At 38.7% G+C, this 18,616-nt stretch overlaps 1 protein-coding gene across 7 annotated transcripts in view; it reads left to right on the top strand.

Annotated features, from left to right (window-relative positions):
* MYO1B (myosin IB) overlaps window positions 1–3,486 on the top strand; it is a 185,816-nt gene extending 182,330 nt beyond the window's left edge. For all 7 annotated transcript variants that reach the window (XM_064373229.1, XM_064373227.1, XM_064373228.1 and 4 more), the window contains one exon: window positions 2,168–3,486. In XM_064373229.1, the coding sequence (XP_064229299.1) occupies window positions 2,168–2,291 (124 nt within the window). In that variant the 3' untranslated portion in view covers window positions 2,292–3,486. The remainder of the gene's footprint in view (window positions 1–2,167) is intronic.
* The last annotated feature ends 15,130 nt before the right edge of the window (window positions 3,487–18,616 follow it).

The raw sequence follows: 18,616 nt of genomic DNA, 5'->3' as shown, positions 1-18,616 counted from the left end.
AAACTCTTGGCCTCAAGTTACCTGCTTGCCTTGGCCTCCCAAAGTGCTGAATTATAGACAAGTGTGAGCCACTGTGCCTGGCCACAGCTGTCTTTGAAAACAAAAATGTAAAAGTGTTTGATTTTTAAAATATGTTAATTTTCAGTAAAGCTGAAAGATTTTTTTTGAGACACATAGGTGTAAGTATATTTGCCAGAGATATATCTCAAATAGTTGAATCTGGAATTATAGCTGTCCTTTCTTTGTTGCTTTCAAGTTGAAAAGAAATAACCCATTTAAAAGATCAGAAGCACTATCCTTATAAAACAACTGATGAATTAGAAACACATGTGCCACGTTTCACTCTAGCAGATAATGTTTGCAAAATGTGACCTCTTTAGACCTTGACTCTGAAACTGTTGTATAACAGAGCAGAGCTATGGATCCTCACATCACTGGGGAATGTCAGTAAGTGGTCAGTGGTTGTTAGGTGGACTCACTTTAATAATGTGCCATTGATTGAGAAAACCATCCTTGAAAATATGGAAAATGTCATATTGCTATGCTAATTATGATGGTAGAGAGAAGAGATCACTGGTTTTGAAATGGGAAGACCTGGTTTCTGGCCCAGCGATGCAGCTCTTAATGTCCCACAGTGACACTGTCCTCATGTCAGGGATCTCATCATTCACGGCTGGGGGTCCCTCACAGCCCCAGCACAGGGAAGATGTGAAAAACACTCTGTGGATGCTCACTTGTACACCTAAAGTCACCTCTTATCCCCACAGTGGTCCACATCATACACTAAGGGGAAAAGATACTAATTAATAATGGATTTTTTAAATTTCTATACACTACTGGATTTTTTAAATGTTTATAATTTTTTTTGTATCCCCCACCCCAAATGTTTATAATTTTTATATAAATTTTTAATGGATATTAAAGATATATGTAGTAGATCAAACACCTGATTTTATCTGTAGGTCACTACTATTTTGAAATATTAAGCTAGCAATAACTATTGGCATACTATGCAGATTTGACAAAAATGATGTAGGACATATATGAGTAACCAGTGTTTATAAGCCGTAGACTAGAGGGTTGCCAGATCCCTTCTTTTTGTGAAATTCTTTATTTCATTTTTCTCAATTTGTTGATAATTTAATAGGAGGCCCCACATATTTTTGCCATGGAAAAATGGAAGAACATGTTGTCTTTTCATTTGAAACACGGAGATAATTCTTAGCCTTTCTGCTTCACTAGAATATGATGAGTTAATGAACTTTAGTTTTCTTAGGGCTAAATGAGGACTACTGGAGGTAAATTGCATTGACACAATTCTGTGTAAGAAGTGCTAATGGGAAGAAGTGATACAAGTTGAGTCTGCCTTATTCGAAATGCTTGGGACAAGAAGTGTTTCCAGTTTCTGGTTTTGGAATACAGTCATGTGTCATTTAACACAGGGATACGTACTAAGAAATGTGTCACTAGGTGATTTTGTTGTGCAAATGTCATAGAGTGTACTTACACAAAAGTAGATGGTATAGCCTACTGCACACCTAGGCTGTATATTATAATATAGCCAACTGCTCATAGCATCTTACTGTACTGAATACTGTAGACAATTGTAACACAGGTAAATATTTGTCTCTCTAAACATAGAAAAAGTATGGTAAAAATACGGTATAAAAGACAAAAAAAATGTTACCACTGTATAGGCCAGCTCCATCATAATCTTATGGGAACCCCATCATATATGACTGACAGTGAAATTAGGTATTTTACAGTCACCGCAAGCGTGAATAGTGTATTGCCCTACATTAGGAGAGCTATGATGTCAGTAAGCCATAGGAATTTTTTTGCTCTTATGAGACCACCATCATATATGTGGTTCATTGTTCACTGAAGCGTTGTTAGGTAGCACATGACTGTATTTGCATTATACTTAATGTTTCAGTCTTAATCTGAAAATGTAAAATCTGAAATGTTCCAGCAAGCATTTCCTTTGAACATCATGTCAGTGCTTTAAAAATTTCAGTGTTTGGAGCATTTCAGATTTTCAGCTTAGGTTAGGGATGCACAGCCTGTACTCGTCAAGATCAGTATTCATTAAAATACAAAAGCCAGTGTTACTGTTACCGTGAGCTGTTTTGTGTATACTTTAATTGGTTTTATTCTTGTCTCCTAGGTTCTTGGTACAGTTCAGACAGGACAAAGTATGTGTGAAGTTTATTCAGGGAAACCAGAAAAATGGGAGTGTCCCAACATGTAAACGAAAAAACAACCGTCTCCTTGAAGTTGCTGTCCCTTAACTGGCGCCTTCTTTCTACTTTCATGGACTTGTTTGTAATAGTGCAATTTGGTTTTGTGTTTTTTTGGGGTTCATTGTATGTTTGGGAATCGCCAAAGGCTTTTAGAGTTCTTTGGCAAAATAAAAATATTTGACTAATCAATTTTTATTATTGGAATAGTTTTAACCTTTCAAATACATGTTCTGTCCTGGAGCAAGATTGTAGAAACTAACAGTGTCTATTTTCATGTCTGATGTGTTTTTCGTTTAGTCATGTTAGATCTGTGTACCCTAAATCAGCATATTACTCATAAATCATTAATTCACATAAGTATAGGAAATGGTCTTAAAAGATACTACATTCGTTCATCAAATATTTATTCCATGCCTACTCTATGCTAGGCACTGTGCTAGATGGTAAGAAAACTTACTAGGAACCTTTTTGTTTTTGAGGCCATAGCATTCTGGCTGGTTTGTGCTGGTTTAACGGCATCTAAGAATGTTTGGAAATGTCGAGACAAAAACAGTAATTGTTAATGATGGACAGCATTATTAGGAACCCTGTAGTCTGATCTGTAACATATGTGCTTCAAGAAGGGCTGGTCCTAAGAGGGCATAGAAATGAATGACCGGGTTAAATCCCTCTACATATGGTTTCTGCTTGAAAAAGAGAAAACTTGACATTTGAACAGGACTTTTAATTTGTTTAAACCTCCAGTAATTACTTTTAACAGTAGAAAATAGAAGTCATTCTTATTTTAGAAAAAGTGACAGAAGCAGTCCAGTAAGATTATATGTTCCTGTTTCTGGTAAATATCATATATGATCATCGATCTGATAATATCTCCAGAATATTGTTTTCATCCAAATTTGAGTAGATATTTTAAACACCTAACAATGTAAAGGGCTAAAAGCCATTCAGATAGCAGTAACCATTCTGTATGATGTGCAATAAAACATCCAATATCTTTTTTGAAAGTTTTATTTATAATATACATTTTTGTATGAGAAAGGTGATTGGTACAGGGTGCCTATTTTAGTCATGGATCAAAATTAAATTTGTGTAATTTGCAGGGCTTTCTTTTTCTTCAAATTTACAGGGGTTCATTTTGGAAACTACATTTTAAACTTTGGAATCAAATTGTTTCTTATTTGGGAGGATAATGTATATACATTGGTATTATGTTAAATAATAAAATTGTTCTAATTTGGTGCCATTTGCTGGATCACAACTGTATTTTTGTATCTCAAGCTATTTTCATAAGTTGTGTGTCAATGTATCGTCTCACAGGAAGGTTTTACAATCCAAACATTATATGTTCTCTGTGTAACTGAATCTCACTTACCTTTTATAAACCAGAAACATTAATTGAAAATATTTTCTGGGGATTTTCTCTTGACTTTTGTATTTTTAAAAATTGCTCACATAAAGAAATTCTCAGAAGTCTTTGTGTTTATTGGTGCGGGTAGAGGATGTAATTACTTAGATTCTTCTTGCCATGTGCCTAAAATGGTAGATTGATAGTTCCTGATACTGGTGAGTAGAAATTTGGGAATTAGAGGGTGTGGTGTTTTTAATAATATGTAATATATTCACATTGTTCAGCATATAAGTAAATGTTAAAAGATACACATTACAAATTCTCTATCCTATCAGCCACTCATCTGCTTAGTTCCCACCCTTCCCAAAACGTTATCCATTGTTGTTAGTTGCTCTTGTATTACGTTGTGCATATGTTTTAAGAGGAAATCAAAATAGATTCTTAGGTTCTTCTGCTTTAGTAGACAAAAGCTAGTATAGTATATTATAGCCATTGTTCCTTATCTTACCATTTTCACCTAGCAGAATATCATGAAGAGCTGCCCATTCATCTGTTGTATGGATGTGCTGTAGTGGATTTATCTGGTCTCCTACTCATTATCATTGGGTTCCTCCCAAATGGAACTTCAGGATGGAAGACTAGGATGAAGAGGAGAAATATCCCAGGTCTACTTGTTAGATTTTTCCAAATACCTTATTCGCAGATTGTTTGATCAGTCTTGTCACTGAACTATTCAATAATTTTTGGTCATGGAACACATTCTGCATGGGTTGTGACTTGACGTGATGGGAAAGATTTGCTGCACTTCAGCCAGAAATCCTCCTTATGTACCAAGGTGAAAGCTCTTCACATTCCCCATTGGGAAAAGCAGTAATAACTTGACCACACTACAAATGAGGGTGCCACTACAGCCCAGGTGACCCACTCACTGTACAGCAGCCTTTCCTAAAATGTCAGCCCATGTCAATCTGGGTCAAAATAACAAGGAAAGCTTGTTTTGTGTGTGTTGGAGGTGGGGGGTTGTTTTGTTTTGTTTTGTTTTTCGAGATGGAGCCTCACTGCGACACCCAGGCTGGAGTGCAATGGCACATTCTCAGTTCACTGCTACCTCAGCTTCCTGGGTTCAAGCGATTCTCCTGCCTCAGCCTCCCGAATAGCTGGGACTACAGGCGTGCACGACTATGGCTGGCTAATTTTTGTATTTTTAGTAGAGACCCGGTTTCACCATATTAACCAGGCTGGTCTCGAACTCCTGACCTCAAGTGATCTGTCCACCTCAGCCTCCCAAAGTGCTGGGATTACAGGCGGGAGCTACCACGCCCGGCTGGAAAGCTTGTATTTTAAAAAATACAAAAAACAAAAATTACAAAATTACAAAAAAAAAAATCCATGCCAGTTCCTGGGCCATACCCTATACTAACCGAATCAGAATCTCTGGAATAGATTTTGAAAACAGACGTTTTAAAGAAAATCTCCAGATGCACTCCAGCTTGGGCAACAGAGTGAGACCCGGTCTCAACAAAGAAAAATCTCCAGATGACTCACACACATTGAAGTTTGAGAACCACCAAGGGAAATACTAGAGCTTCTCTGTAGCTACGCACAGCAGTCTACACCTTAAGAAGTCCTCCTTTGGTGACCTGATTGCCACCCAAGTATGAGAACCACTAGTCTAGAGCTTCCCTCTGGCTGCATGTGGCCCAGTGGGCCATACCTGCCAAATCTGCCAACCCCAGTGCCTTACTAGAGGTTACCAATAACTGTGGCATCACTCCAGTAAAGTAAGCAAGAAACTGATACTCTTTTTTTTTTTTTTTTGAGACAGAGTTTTGCTCTTGTTACCCAGGCTGGAGTGCAATGGCTCGATCTCGGCTCACCGCAACCTCTGCCTCCTGGGTTCAAGCAATTCTCCTGCCTCAGCCTCCTGGGTAGCTGGGACTACAGGCGTGTGCCACCATGCCCAACTAATTTTTGCATTTTTAGTAGAGACGAGGTTTCACCATGTTGACCAGGATGGTCTCGATCTCTTGACCTCGTGATCCACCTGCCTCAGCCTCCCAAAGTGCTGGGATTAAAGGCGTGAGCCACCACGCCCGGCCTACTGATACTCCTTTATCTCGGTTTTTGTCACTGTCCTGTAATGGCAAGTTAAAGCATTGGTGACACTTCAGAATTCCTGTGTATTCTGGCCTGGCCTTCCTGCCCATAATTTAGAAGGTTGCCCGGTCCCTGCAGTGACTTCTAGGAATGAGTGGAGTGACTGGGCTTAGTCACCTAGGACCTAGACTCATAAATCTAGTCTAGTAGTGACTAGGAGTGCCCAGACCCTGGAGTGACTAGCTGATGGGCTTGAAAACAGTAAACAGGTAATGGGTACCAGATAGACCATGGTAGTTGCCAAGGTATGCAGTGTAGCTGATGCAGCTACTCTTGACATTGATTTCTGTCTGCCACAGGACAAGAAGGGAATAGCTAATCTCCAGTAGCTTGGTTACAGTTTTGTATTTCACACTCTTGGAATAACAACTTGGACCCAGAACTCAAATGTAAGGCCTTCAGCTCAAGTTGGAAAACCTTTGCTCATACCCAGGGGTGATGGGGGTATGTCTGTAATGGCAAAGAAGCAGCCAAGAGTTCTGAGAATCATAGGGCTATCTTTGATATTATAGATTTGGCCAAAATCTAAGGGAATGAACTGTTTCATTATCATGCCATGTCAATTAATATGCTGCGAATTCTCAAGTTCATGTAATTGAGTATAATGATAATTAGAGCATGGTTCAAATTCTAAGGCCAAGTATAAAAGGCAAACCTTATCTGTTATTTTTCATATATAATAGGTAAGGTATTTCTTAGGCTCATTGAAATCTTGAAATAGCAAGTACTCTAAAATCCTGTTAAGTTGCTGGGGAAGGATTTAGTACTTCATCAGTGTGTCTATTCTCACATTGAGTTTTAACCAGAATGCATCATATTAAGAACCTTTGTTTTTAAACTGGGCATTGTTTTTCCATGAAGATTGTGGTACTCAAAGTCACTAAAACAATTAGATGCATAAGGGTAGAATGGAAGAGAAAGGCAGTAGCTTTGCTTTTCTTTCCTCCTGTTGAGAAAAACCACGGTAAGTTTTCATCATACATTTGAAGATTTTTCTGTGGGGTTATTATCATTGGAGGAGCATGTTTTTGAGTCTTATTTTAAGAATTCTGTTATGTGCTCTTTGATTCTTGGGTTTTTGTTAGCTAAACCCTAGGAAGCCGTGACCTTAATGAGGTGGCACATGCTTTCTGGTCTCATCAGCTTTTATTTCATCAGCCACAAGGAGAAAATTAATTGTTCTGAGTTGGTTTCCTCCAAATCATGGAATGTTTACCTCATCTTCTTTGGTTTGAAGATCATTTTCAAAATCTGGAGTTAATCACAGTACAGCATAAGCCACAATCTCTTCCTCATTTACTTTTTTTCTGGTATGGTGGCTAGATCACCTCTGCTCAGTTCCATGAAATTCAACAAAAATCTAACTTTGTAACCAAGGAAAATAGTCTGAGCTTCTCAGTATTTCAAGGAGGAATAGGGGATGGAATTTAATTCCATATTCACCCAAAGGCCTGGCAGTACTAAGGGAAAGATCAACTAGCTACCTTCTTTCAGTTATTTTATATTCAACCCAACTTCCTTTTTTTCTTTATCTGGTGGGGGAGCAGTTTCACCGATTAACAGAATTGTTATATTCCCTTTAAAAATATATGTTGTATTATTAATAAAATATATTTTATATACATCAGAAATGTGAACAAAGAAGTGAACACATCTATGTAACCAGCACCCAAAACGAAAAGCACCCCAAAGATAGCACCCAGAAGCCCCCTTCTCCATCCTAGTCATAATCCTTGTTTTATAATACATTTATCAATTGTGCCCATTTTAAAGCTTTATATAAATTGAATCATATAGTATATAGTCTTCTGCCTGTCTTTCATTCATACTTTTGCATATAGCTAAGTTTGTTCACATCCCTGGGTATATAACTCATGTTTGTAGACTACAATTTTGTGGTTCATTTTACTGTTGATGGCCACGTGGCTACTGTACATAGTGCTGCTGCAGACATTCTTGTACACGTCTTTTGGTGAATATACATACACAATTCTGCTGGATATATACCTAGGAGTAGAACTGCTGGATTGTAGGGTAAGCCTGTGTACAGCCTGGGTAGATTGTCAAACTGATTTCTAAAGGAGCTGTACCAGTTTACACTCCCACCAGCAGTGCATGAGGGTTGCAGTTGCTCTACAGGCTTGCTGTATATGGTATTGTCAGTCTTTTAAAGATTCTTCTTATGGATCTTAGCCTTAATTTTCATTTCCTTATGACTAATTAGCTCAATTACCTTTTCAATATTAGCCATTTGGATACCACCATTTGCAAAGTGCCTATTCAAGTATTTTGTCAATTTTTCTGTTGTCTACGTTTTTTTTTTCATTTGCAATTGTATATATATTTTGAATACGAGCTCTTTATGTATGTGGCATGTATTTTCTCATGGTGTGTGGTTATCTTTTTCTCTACCAGCATCTTTTGATTAACAAAAACTCTGTTTTAGTGTATATGGTCCAGTTTATTAATATTTCCTTTACAGTGAGTACTTTTTCTTTTCTGTATATGAAATATTTGCTTATCCAGTATTACGAAGATATTTGTATTTTCTTCTAGAATCTCTATTGTTTTACTTTTCACATTTAGATTTTCAGTCATCCTGGAATTGATTTTTTTTAAGTTTTTTTAATGGTGTAGGGGGGTCAAGATTCATTTTTCCCGCATACAGGTATCTAGTGGACCCAACACCTTTTATTGAAAAGGCCTGCCTTTTCACTGCATTGTTTCTAAATTTTGTTTTCTATTACATTGTTTATTTGTGTCAGCACTAAACTGTGTTCGTTATTATAGCTTTGAAATTTGTTGGCATAGTCGTTGAAAAGTGAAATTCATAATTCTCAGTGACAGGTCCTAAGCTCTGGTGCTAGGCAGGGGAAAAAGGCATTAAAATTTACATTTTCAGGTTTGGGGAAAAGTGATAGTTCATCAGAATTTTAAAAATACGAACATCAAGCCGTTTCCTTTTTGCCACAGGGATTTGAGCATGGGAGTTCCTAATGGGACTGTATAAGGAAAATATGAGATGTTTCCTTGTAGTAAATTAACAGTTTCTAATTTTATGCGATATTTTGGTTTTCCATTGACTTAGTGGTTTCTAGCCATGTTACTAATCATCTTCATTTAAAATTTTCCATAAAGTCTTCCTAAAATTACTGTCTTATATAAATGCATGTGAATGTTTTCCTTTGTTTTTAGGTGAGACTGCCTGTTTTCCTTTAGTAATGGGTAATGAGAGACCTCTGAGGGTTTTTCTAATTCTTTAAATATTACAGTCAGTTATCTTGTGCAATAATAGTGTATAGATGAGGCCAGATGGTGCCTGAAGTGGAGTTCATATCTTTGTTGGCTTTTTTTAATACTCCCACCGTTTTCAAAAAAGAGATTTTTGTAACTCATTTCCCAGTAATTCATCTCTTGTGTGCAATTCTGAGCTAGTTAAATTCAGAATTGCCTTTTTAAAAATAATCTCTGCCAGCTCAGCTTTCCTGAAATTGTGATTTTAATTGACAGAGAGGAACAGTACCAAAAAGGCAGAGAAACTGTTTTTAGTAGCAGTAAAGGCATATGCATCATTACTTTTTCATGAGAAGCAAATTACAGTCAAAGGAAAACATGTTTAACTTAGTCGTTTTATATGTACCAATAAGAATCAATTGCTTTAGAAAGTCAAATAAGAAGTAAGTTTTGTATCCGTCTAAATTCATATACTGAAAGGAAGTGGAAGGTTGTTAAGACATTGCATAGCAGAAAACAAACATTTTCCTCCATCCTTCAGAAACCTGAAAGTAGTCCTCTAGCTGCCGTATACTACAAATCCACCCTCATTCTTTATTCAGCATTGTGACTGATAACGGTAATATTTCCATTCTATTGTGCTTAAATCCTAACTTCTAGAATGGAATAATGCCGTATTTAACAGAGCAGCCATCAAGACTGATTCTCCATGATATCATCTCAAAAATGACCTGAAATGAATTTCCTGAAGTTTGAAAACAGCAGCTTTTAGAATAAAAGCTCTTAGACAGGGGTCCCCAGGCCCCAGGCCATGGATGGTCACCGGTCTATGGCCTGTTAGGAACCCAGCCACACAGCAAGAGGTTAGCACACGAGCATTATCCCTGAGCTCTGCCTCCTCTCAGATGAGCTGCGGCGTTAGATTCTCATAGGAGGGTGAATCCCATTGTGAACTGTGCATGTGAGGGATCTAGGTTGCACATTCCATTTGAGAATGCCTGATGATCTGAGGTAAAACAGTTTCATCTCAAAATGAGGCCCCCTCCCAACTGTCCATGGAAAAATTGTCTTCCACGAAACTGGTCCCTGATGCCAAAAAAGTTGGGGACAGCTGCTCTTAGAGGTTAGGATTGTATCCTACTAGATTGGACTCAGTACTGTTTCAAATAAAACTACCTAATACTTTCTGATAGGGGGAAATCAAGTTTCTCTTCAGATGGCCATACCATTTACAGAAGAGGGGAGAAAACTTACTCCCACCTTGAGCATTGTTTTATAGCATGTGGATGACTATAAACAAAAACAGGGAGATATTTATAGATATCTAGTATTTGTTTTTGTTGGACAATACCTTCACTTTACTGTGGCTTTGAATTTAAATGGGGCAGAAATTTCTGTGGCTCAGTATTAATATGAATGAATTAGTGTTAAGGTCCAGTAACATTAAATGGAAAGTACTTGGGAGCTGTTGTGGAAACACTACTAAAAGGGAAGGAAATCCACCCACCAATTTGTTCTTTGCACTAGAAAAAAACCCTTACAGATGAAAATACTCTGTGTTGTGTCTTGAACTGTCCTCAAACCACACCAGGCACATGGGCAAATTTTGTTTGAAAAAAATCTATTTCAGAAGTGTGATTTGATAGTATAGATGCAAACACACTATTCATATCCATGTCATCTCTGAAGAGTACATGTGGCTAATCAGGGAGATTGGTATGGGTCTTCTCTCCTCTCTTGGATTGCAGTAAGTCATCATTTGTCACATGGTTGCCACTTGCCTCCCAAAACAAACCCATCTTTGAATCCTTCATCTTTGGGGGATACACTGGGATTTTATTCTATTTTCTGCTGAGACATGGTACGTTCTAGTAATAGGAACTACTTTGTATTGAGTGTAGAGATTTAAATTCTTCTATTAATAATTATGCCATCAAGTCTTATTTTGGTTGAGCAAGTCAGTCACTTACCAATAACTGCATCACCATTTGTTCTTTCCATGGAACTAATAAAATGCATTCAGACTGAAATTAGATCCCTGAAATGAGCCATTTTCCTCTATCTTAGACTTCACCTCAACCAGTCTTGCCAAATCTGTGTCATTAGCCAGAAATGCCAGTTGATGGCTTAGCAGAAACCCTACACTGCTGTTCAAATGAAAGTTCACTAATGTCTCAAAAGTTCCCATCATGATTTAGCATATGGATGCCAAGGATTGTGATAGTGAAGGAAAGCACTTTTATCTAAAAAGAGTATTTTCCCTGTATACATTGGGTTTCAAGAATATCAACAAAATATTAAAAACAAAATGTTTAAGAAATGTTATCCAGGTAGATCGTTCCCAACATTTTCTAATATGAAGACCCTTTTTAAATGTCATCATGAACACCTGCATGATAGCAGTCATGCTTTTAGCATCTTTTGATTGGGCCAATTACATAATTTGAATAAGTTCGAGACAAACAAATTTGCATTTTCTTAATTATAACATATGTTTGAAAAATGTCATTACATACATTTACAGGTCTTATTTAATACAGTCAACAGACAATACTTAGTTCACATGAACTTATGGACCCTTTACAAAAACTCCAAAGTCTGGAAATTGCTGAACTGTACCTCCAATCCCTTCACTTTGCAGAGAAGAAAAATCAGGGTCCAGAGAGTGCAGCGATTGGCCCAAGGTTTTGTAGTTACTGGAAGAACTAGACTACAATTCATGTCTTCTGGGTTTCCACTCCTACAGGTTCCCCGAGGAGAATTAGGAAAAGATGCCCAAACACTTGCTTCATTTGGGGAATTAACAATGGTGGATATCAGCGGAAGATGCTGACATTTTTTAAAGTACAGGAAAGATGGGACCCCAATGTGGAAGCCGAAACTGGCAGTGCCTGGCATATAATTGTTCAATAAATAGAGCAGAGAGAAGCCTTCTACTTTTCCTAAGCATTCTAGTTATTTTAAACATGAAACTCTAATTGTCCTTGTTCACTCAAGTTGTCCAGTTGAATGTTCAAGCCTGCTTTTCCCAAAGATAATTATTTATAGTAGTTCAATTTCCACTCCCCTCTACCCTCCCCACCTCTATAGCTTTCTGTAATATCTGTTTAAGGGGCTGAACTTTGGTTCCTGTGGACCATCCCTCTGGCAGGACGTGGGCACAAGTAGATGTTCTCTTTAGCAGTCTTTCCTAAGTAATATTGATATGAACAATTACCCATGGTCTTTTTTTTTTCTTGTATACTAAGAGTTATCTCTAAGCTAATTAAGACTGTGCATATTCCAAAACAATGCTATCTATATCATAAGTATAAACTGTCCTGCAGTGTGAACACGCATTTCACAAACACATTTGCATCTTCTTCACCTCCATGAAATGATTACTTGAGTCCCACAGAACTCACTTTTGTGGCAGAGCCAACATAAATGTCTAAGGAAGAGTGAAACCTATGGTGGGTGTTAGAAGAAAAACAGACAAAATTAGCAGAGTTTGAGCAAAGAATGATTGATGAATTGGGCAGCACTCAGAACCAGAAGAGGTTCAGAGAACTACACTCAGAAGTGTGAGCTGTGAGCTTTTATAGGCTGGACACAAAAGCAAAGTAGAGGAATCACCTGATTGGCTACAGCTGGGCATCTGCCCTATCTGGGCATGGTTTGATGAGCTGGCTGCCTGTGATTGGCTGAAACAGCTGTTTGTTATACTCCTAAGAAAGGTTGCAGTTTGTTAGGTAGGATATCAATGTATGGGCACGACATCAGGCTAATGGCCTCATGCTTATTTAAACACATGAAGAGTAGGTTTGTCAGGCAAACTGCATTTCAGATGGCCCTTTCCTGGAGGCAGCACTCTTTCAGACAAGTCAAAGTGACACTCCTGATTTTTCCCAAAGGAAAGAGGAAAGAACAGAGACCTCTGGCTGCCTAAAGAGACACTGGGCATTTAGATACTTCTGCTCTTAGGGAAAAATGGTTATTTTTAAGTTGATAGTGTTCATGTATTAGGAAATAAATTTTAAGTCTGTATGAGAATGAGGCACTTATATTGTTTTGTTTATAAAAATTGTGGCTGCTTGTGACACATACCATTTACTTAATAGGACAGTTAAGAGAAATGGATTATCATGAGGTTAAAGTAAGCCAATGTTAGCTGCTTCCGATAGGCAAAATCATAGTGGGATTTTGCACAGATGTATGCTGCTGAGATTCGAGGGCCCTACCATTTTTAATTTTTTAGGGAGAACATTTTAGAGTAGATGGGAAGTTTCTTCTAGAGTTGGCTTCATTAGATCTTAATCCTGGTTTATAAGCACACACACCAGAACTTTTGTAGCATGCACTCCTGTAGAAGCTTATTTTTCAAGGACAGTTCTTAAACTTTGCCCCATTCTTGTTGGTTGTCTAAACCTCTTTAATCTCTCTTGTCTCTCCACCCTCTAACCTTCTCAGGACAGATGGAAAGCAGGAACTCAAATGATTGACTTTGGTGTTTGGCTTTGAAGCAGTCAGATATGTCAGGCAAACTGCTCACAATTTTCTCGTGAAAAATTAGAAACTGACAATTGATAAAGATTAAAATGACACACAGTAAAATGTGTCACAGATGAAAATTTGATTGAAGAATGACTGTATGAAAACTACAGCTGTACCTTCCGCCTTGTCTTCTGAAGTAGCTCTGGAGTTCTGCTTTTTTCCCGGTGACTGCAGCATTGTTTCCTCCCACAAGAAGCATCAGCTTCACACCCTCCAATTCTCTGCCCACGTATGGTATGAATGCCGGCCCCAGCTGGCCTGCATGCAAGGCAATTGGTGTCTCTTCTAAAATGCAGCCTCCAGAACGAAACACAACGCTCATCATGGTGACAACCTGAAGTTCCTCACTTCTGGAAGAGCTGATGTGTTTGAAGTCATTTCCAATTAGAGAAAAACAAAAACAAAAGTTATTGCAGGGAAGTAAAATGATAAGAAATAAAATCTACAAAAAGGATACCCTTTGGGGATAGATTTGGTTGCTGAGATATTCTGAATAATATGTGGTTTGTTGGTTCTTTAAGCAGGCTATTACTTTCTCTGTTGCCTTCCTCTTGTTTTCTAGACTCTCTAATAAAATTCTGTTACAGAGGAAAATTAGAGTAATATGATCAGATTCGTGTTTTACAAACAAAAATGGCCACAAGTTGAAAATATTTTTTCAATGACTGGAGTTTCAACTAGGAGAGCAGTGGTGTTAGTAGCATCTTAAGCATGTCTTTCAGCACTTGGTATGAATGACAGCTGATAGAGGTGAGGTAGACCAGGAAACTTCTGCCTGAGCTCCAAATGGCTTTGAACCTGCACAGCTGGTGCTTTGGACCATAAAGAGAAATAATTGCATCTGCAGAGTTTTACATGTGTTTCATTTAAGATTTGTATGAGAATAGTTTACTACTGTTCTCTTTTAAACTCTTGGGGTTCAGCTGCCTACTAGCCTTACTCCTTATATTTCTGATACGTATTCAACATGGGAAGCCTTATTTGCATTTAAATGTTATGTACAGGGGGCCTTTCTTGACTGCAGTACTGTTTTCTAAAATTTCCATGTGTTTGTGACTGATGGATGGATATTTAAAACAATCAAATGTATTTTATTCTGTAAAACTGTATGTAGGACAGAGTCTCTTGAGGCTAAGCTGTCATTTAAAATAGAAAGTGTCCAAAATCCTTAGCTCCAAAGATGGTGTGTGTGTGTGCATGCCTGTGTGCATATGTACATGGGTATATATTTACAAAAAAGGAAAATAGAAAAGCTCGCTATGTGCTTGTTTCCTTGAACTTTAACCTCACTTGCAAACAGGCAGATCTCATCTGTGATGCGTCTGATCAGGAAGTACTGGAGATATTTTTATAACTCTTTTGCAACATAAGGCCGTGTCCTTCTGCCTTCCTTAAAAATATGTCCTGTCCCTTAAATACCACGACACTTGGGTTAAAATTTGAGAAAAGCAAAAGAACAAAATAAAATTCCAAGATGCCAGTTTGGACTATATCCACCCTACTCATCCAAAGTCCCAGATGTCAGGCCCTGAGAGGTCACTGTTAATTCCTTCCCCCCTACTGGAAAAACATAGCTTCCTTTCATGCCATCGGGAAAATTCTCCATTTCTCTCTGCGGCATGGACTAGTGTTAGCCTTTGTGGCTCAAGGCCATTATGACAGATTCATGGGGAAGTAGGGTGAGAGAGACAGGAGAACTGCTGATGATATCATAGAGAGAGGGACTCGCCCAAGCTGTGTGAACAGAGCAGCAGGCAAGGCAGAGCTAAGGATGGGGTTTTAAAGAACTGGAGATTACAAGAGGGAGGAAATACTCTGCAATGGCAAAAAGGTTATTCCAGTTGGATGCCTTAACTTACTCTTGAATTAATAAAGTGTTCGATTATATCCTTAAAATTTTCCTTCCATAGTCTGCTAGAACAATTATAAAAAATAATTTTATGGCCAGGCGTGGTGGCTCACACCTGTAATCCAAGCACTTTGGGAGACCGAGGTGGGCGGATTATGAGGTCAAGAGATCGAGACCATCCTGGCCAACATGGTGAAACCCCGTCTCTACTAAAAAAAAAAAAAAAAAAAAAAATAGCTGGGCGTGGTGGTGCGCACCTGTAATCCCAGCTACTTGGGAGGCTGAGGCAGGAGCATTGCTTGAACCTGGGAGGTAAAGGTTGCAGTGAGCTGAGATTGCGCCACTGCACTCCAGCCTGGCACCTGGCGACAAAACAAGACCCTGTCTCAAAAAAAAAAAAAAAAAAAAAGATTTTATTAAATCCAAATCTACTTGTCTAAATCATACAATTAACTTTTCAGAAAGAGTCAACATGGGAAATATTTTTTTTCCTTCTAATTTTTATTTGAGGTTCTGAGGGCAAATGTGCAGGTTTGTTACATGGGTACTGTGTGTCACCGAGGTTTGGTGTATAGATTATTTTGACACCCAGGTAATGTGCATAGTAGTGTTACCAGTGGAGTGTGTCCGCGTTGCTGATATCTTGAACAAAGAATTGGACAAAATGAGCAAAGCAAAGAAAGAATGAAGCAACAAAGCAGAGATTTATTGAACATGAGAGTAGCTCCTCAGAGTGGGAGTGGGCCCAAGTAGAGGAGCTCAAGAGCCCTGTTACAGCATTTTCTGGGGTTTAAAAACCCCCTGAAGGTTTCCATTGGTTACTTGGTGTACGCTCTATGTAAATGAAGAGGCTGAAGTAAAGTCACAAAGTCATTTACTGTTGTCCGCCCTGTGTAAACGGAGAGGATATGTCCTGTCATAACGGAAGTGTTTCCATTTGCTTTAGTTCTAGGAAGTCCTTATGTTCCCTGTCTCTAAACCCTGTTCTCCTGCCTCAGTACTTGATGGGTAGTTTTCCACGCCTCCTCTTCCTCCCACTCTCCCACCTCAGATAGGCCCTGGTGTGTGTCGTTCCCATCTTTATGTCGATGTGTACTCAATGTTTAGCTCCCACTTAAAAGCAAGAACATGCGGTATTTGGTTTTCGGTTTCTGCGTTAGTTCTTTTTTTTTTTTTTGAGACGGTGTTTCGCTCTTGTTACCCAGGCTGGAGTGCAATGGCGCGATCTCAGCTCACCGCAACCTCCGCCTCCTGGGTTCAGGCAATTCTCCTGCCTCAGCCTCCTGAGTAGCTGGGATTACAGGCACGCGCCACCATGCCCAGCTAATTTTTTGTATTTTTAGTAGAGACGGGGTTTCACCATGTTGACCAGGATGGTCTCGATCTCTTGACCTCGTGATCCACCTGCCTCGGCCTCCGAAAGTGCTGGGATTACAGGCGTGAGCCACCGCGCCCGGCCTCTGCGTTAGTCCTTTAAGGATAATGGCCTCCAGCTCAGTCCATGTTGCCGCAAAGGACATGATTTTGGGTTTCGTTGTTGTCGTTGTTGTTGTTTTAATCAGCATGGGAACTTTCTAAATCATGAAACATCCTGTATATTTGGATGAAGTTGTGTGCTGCCTCCCCACATCCCACCCTCATCCCATTCCCACTGACCCACTCTGGACAGCATTGCTGCGTGCGGGGGGAGGACATGTCCTCTCTACTTCCTTTCTCCCCAGCCCTCCTAGGGCTTTTGGACGCGGCTGTGCTCCGCACTTCATCGCCGCTTTCTCTTCTCTTAGCTCGGCTCACTGCCTGTCTGGAGAGTTCATTCTCTTCTGCGTGCACACACTCTTATGACCTCCTTCCTTCTTGCTCCTTAGCCTGTTGGTTTCCTTGGAAGCATGATATTTCTTTCTAAATTTCATTAAAATCTTTGGCCCAAAATATGCACCAATCATGGCGAAGTTAACACCCTTTTGAGAACTTATGAACTTTAAATCGTGTTCACACACATTCACATGATTCTTCTATGAGTTTCTCTCTTCCCCGTAAGAAGGTTCATTCCATGAAAGTGGAGACTTTTTCAGTTTTGCTCAACTTGTTTTTTTCTATTTCCCAACTTCTTTATAGTGGCAGGCACATGGCAGACACTCAATAAATATTTGCTGAATTAATGGATGAATGCAATACATATTAAAAGTATTGGCAAAAACCACAATTACTTTTGCACCAGCCTAATATTTATTGAACTCCTCTCTATTTAAGATACAGTTCTGGGTGCTGGGGACATAATGGCAAATAAATTTGACAAGTTCCTTGGCTCATGAAGTTTACATTCTAAATAATGAATAGATCAAATTATCCTCATCTAAATAAAAGAAAAACCATTTTAACTGAAAATAAACGTAATAAAATCGGTATGCTCAACCTCTAAAATGCTTGAAAATACATATAAGATTATATCTCCTCAAATTTTTCTAGTTAAAGCTTCTCCCTAAGCTTTCAAGTGGAAATATTTCTTATTTTGCTTTATTATTTTTCTCTTTCAATTACTAATATTATTTTCAACTACCTATCATTGCAAACATGAGGTGTTTCAGCCACAGTATATGAATAAACTTTGAGATGAGCATGGGAACCCAACCATCTTTTAGAACAGTTTTTATGGCAAAAGATATTCATGCTCTCTAACAATACACTAAATTATCTTTTGAAATATTGTCTTTCTACCGTGAGAGGGGATTTCAGCACAGGCAAAACACCATGAACTGTTGAAAGAGGAATTGCAGAGTGTTAATAATTTGGTTCTTAAAAAAAAAAAATGTAAATATTTCATCTACTTGTTCACCCGACATCATTATCAAGAGGGAGAACTCCATTGTGGTCCTGCAGTGTGTTAGTGCTATCTCCCTCCCAGCTGAGGGCCCATCACACAGGCTTCTCCCCTGTCAAAGGAAAACAAACAAAATGGCTGTCACCTCTATTGATGTGGGAGACTGTTTTGACAACTAGAAAAGGTAGACAAACCTTTTCAGCAAGTCACATAAATTCTTCTGAGGTATTAAAGTTAAAAGGCATATTGTGAGAACTTCCAGTGTAAATAATATTTTGCCTTTTTTTTTTTTTAAAGATGGAGTTTCACTCTTGTTACCCAGGCTGGAGTGCAAGGGCATTATCTTGGTTCCCTGCAACCTCTGCCTCCCAGGTTCAAGCAATTCTCCTGCCTCAGCCTCCCAAGTAGCTGGGATTACAGGCATGCACCATCCA

This window comes from Aotus nancymaae, unplaced genomic scaffold (assembly GCF_030222135.1).
Source record: "Aotus nancymaae isolate 86718 unplaced genomic scaffold, 86718_ANA_hifiasm-v0.15.2.pri h1tg000008l, whole genome shotgun sequence".
Classification (NCBI taxonomy): domain Eukaryota; kingdom Metazoa; phylum Chordata; class Mammalia; order Primates; family Aotidae; genus Aotus; species Aotus nancymaae.
This window is presented reverse-complemented; position numbering and strand designations above follow the sequence as displayed.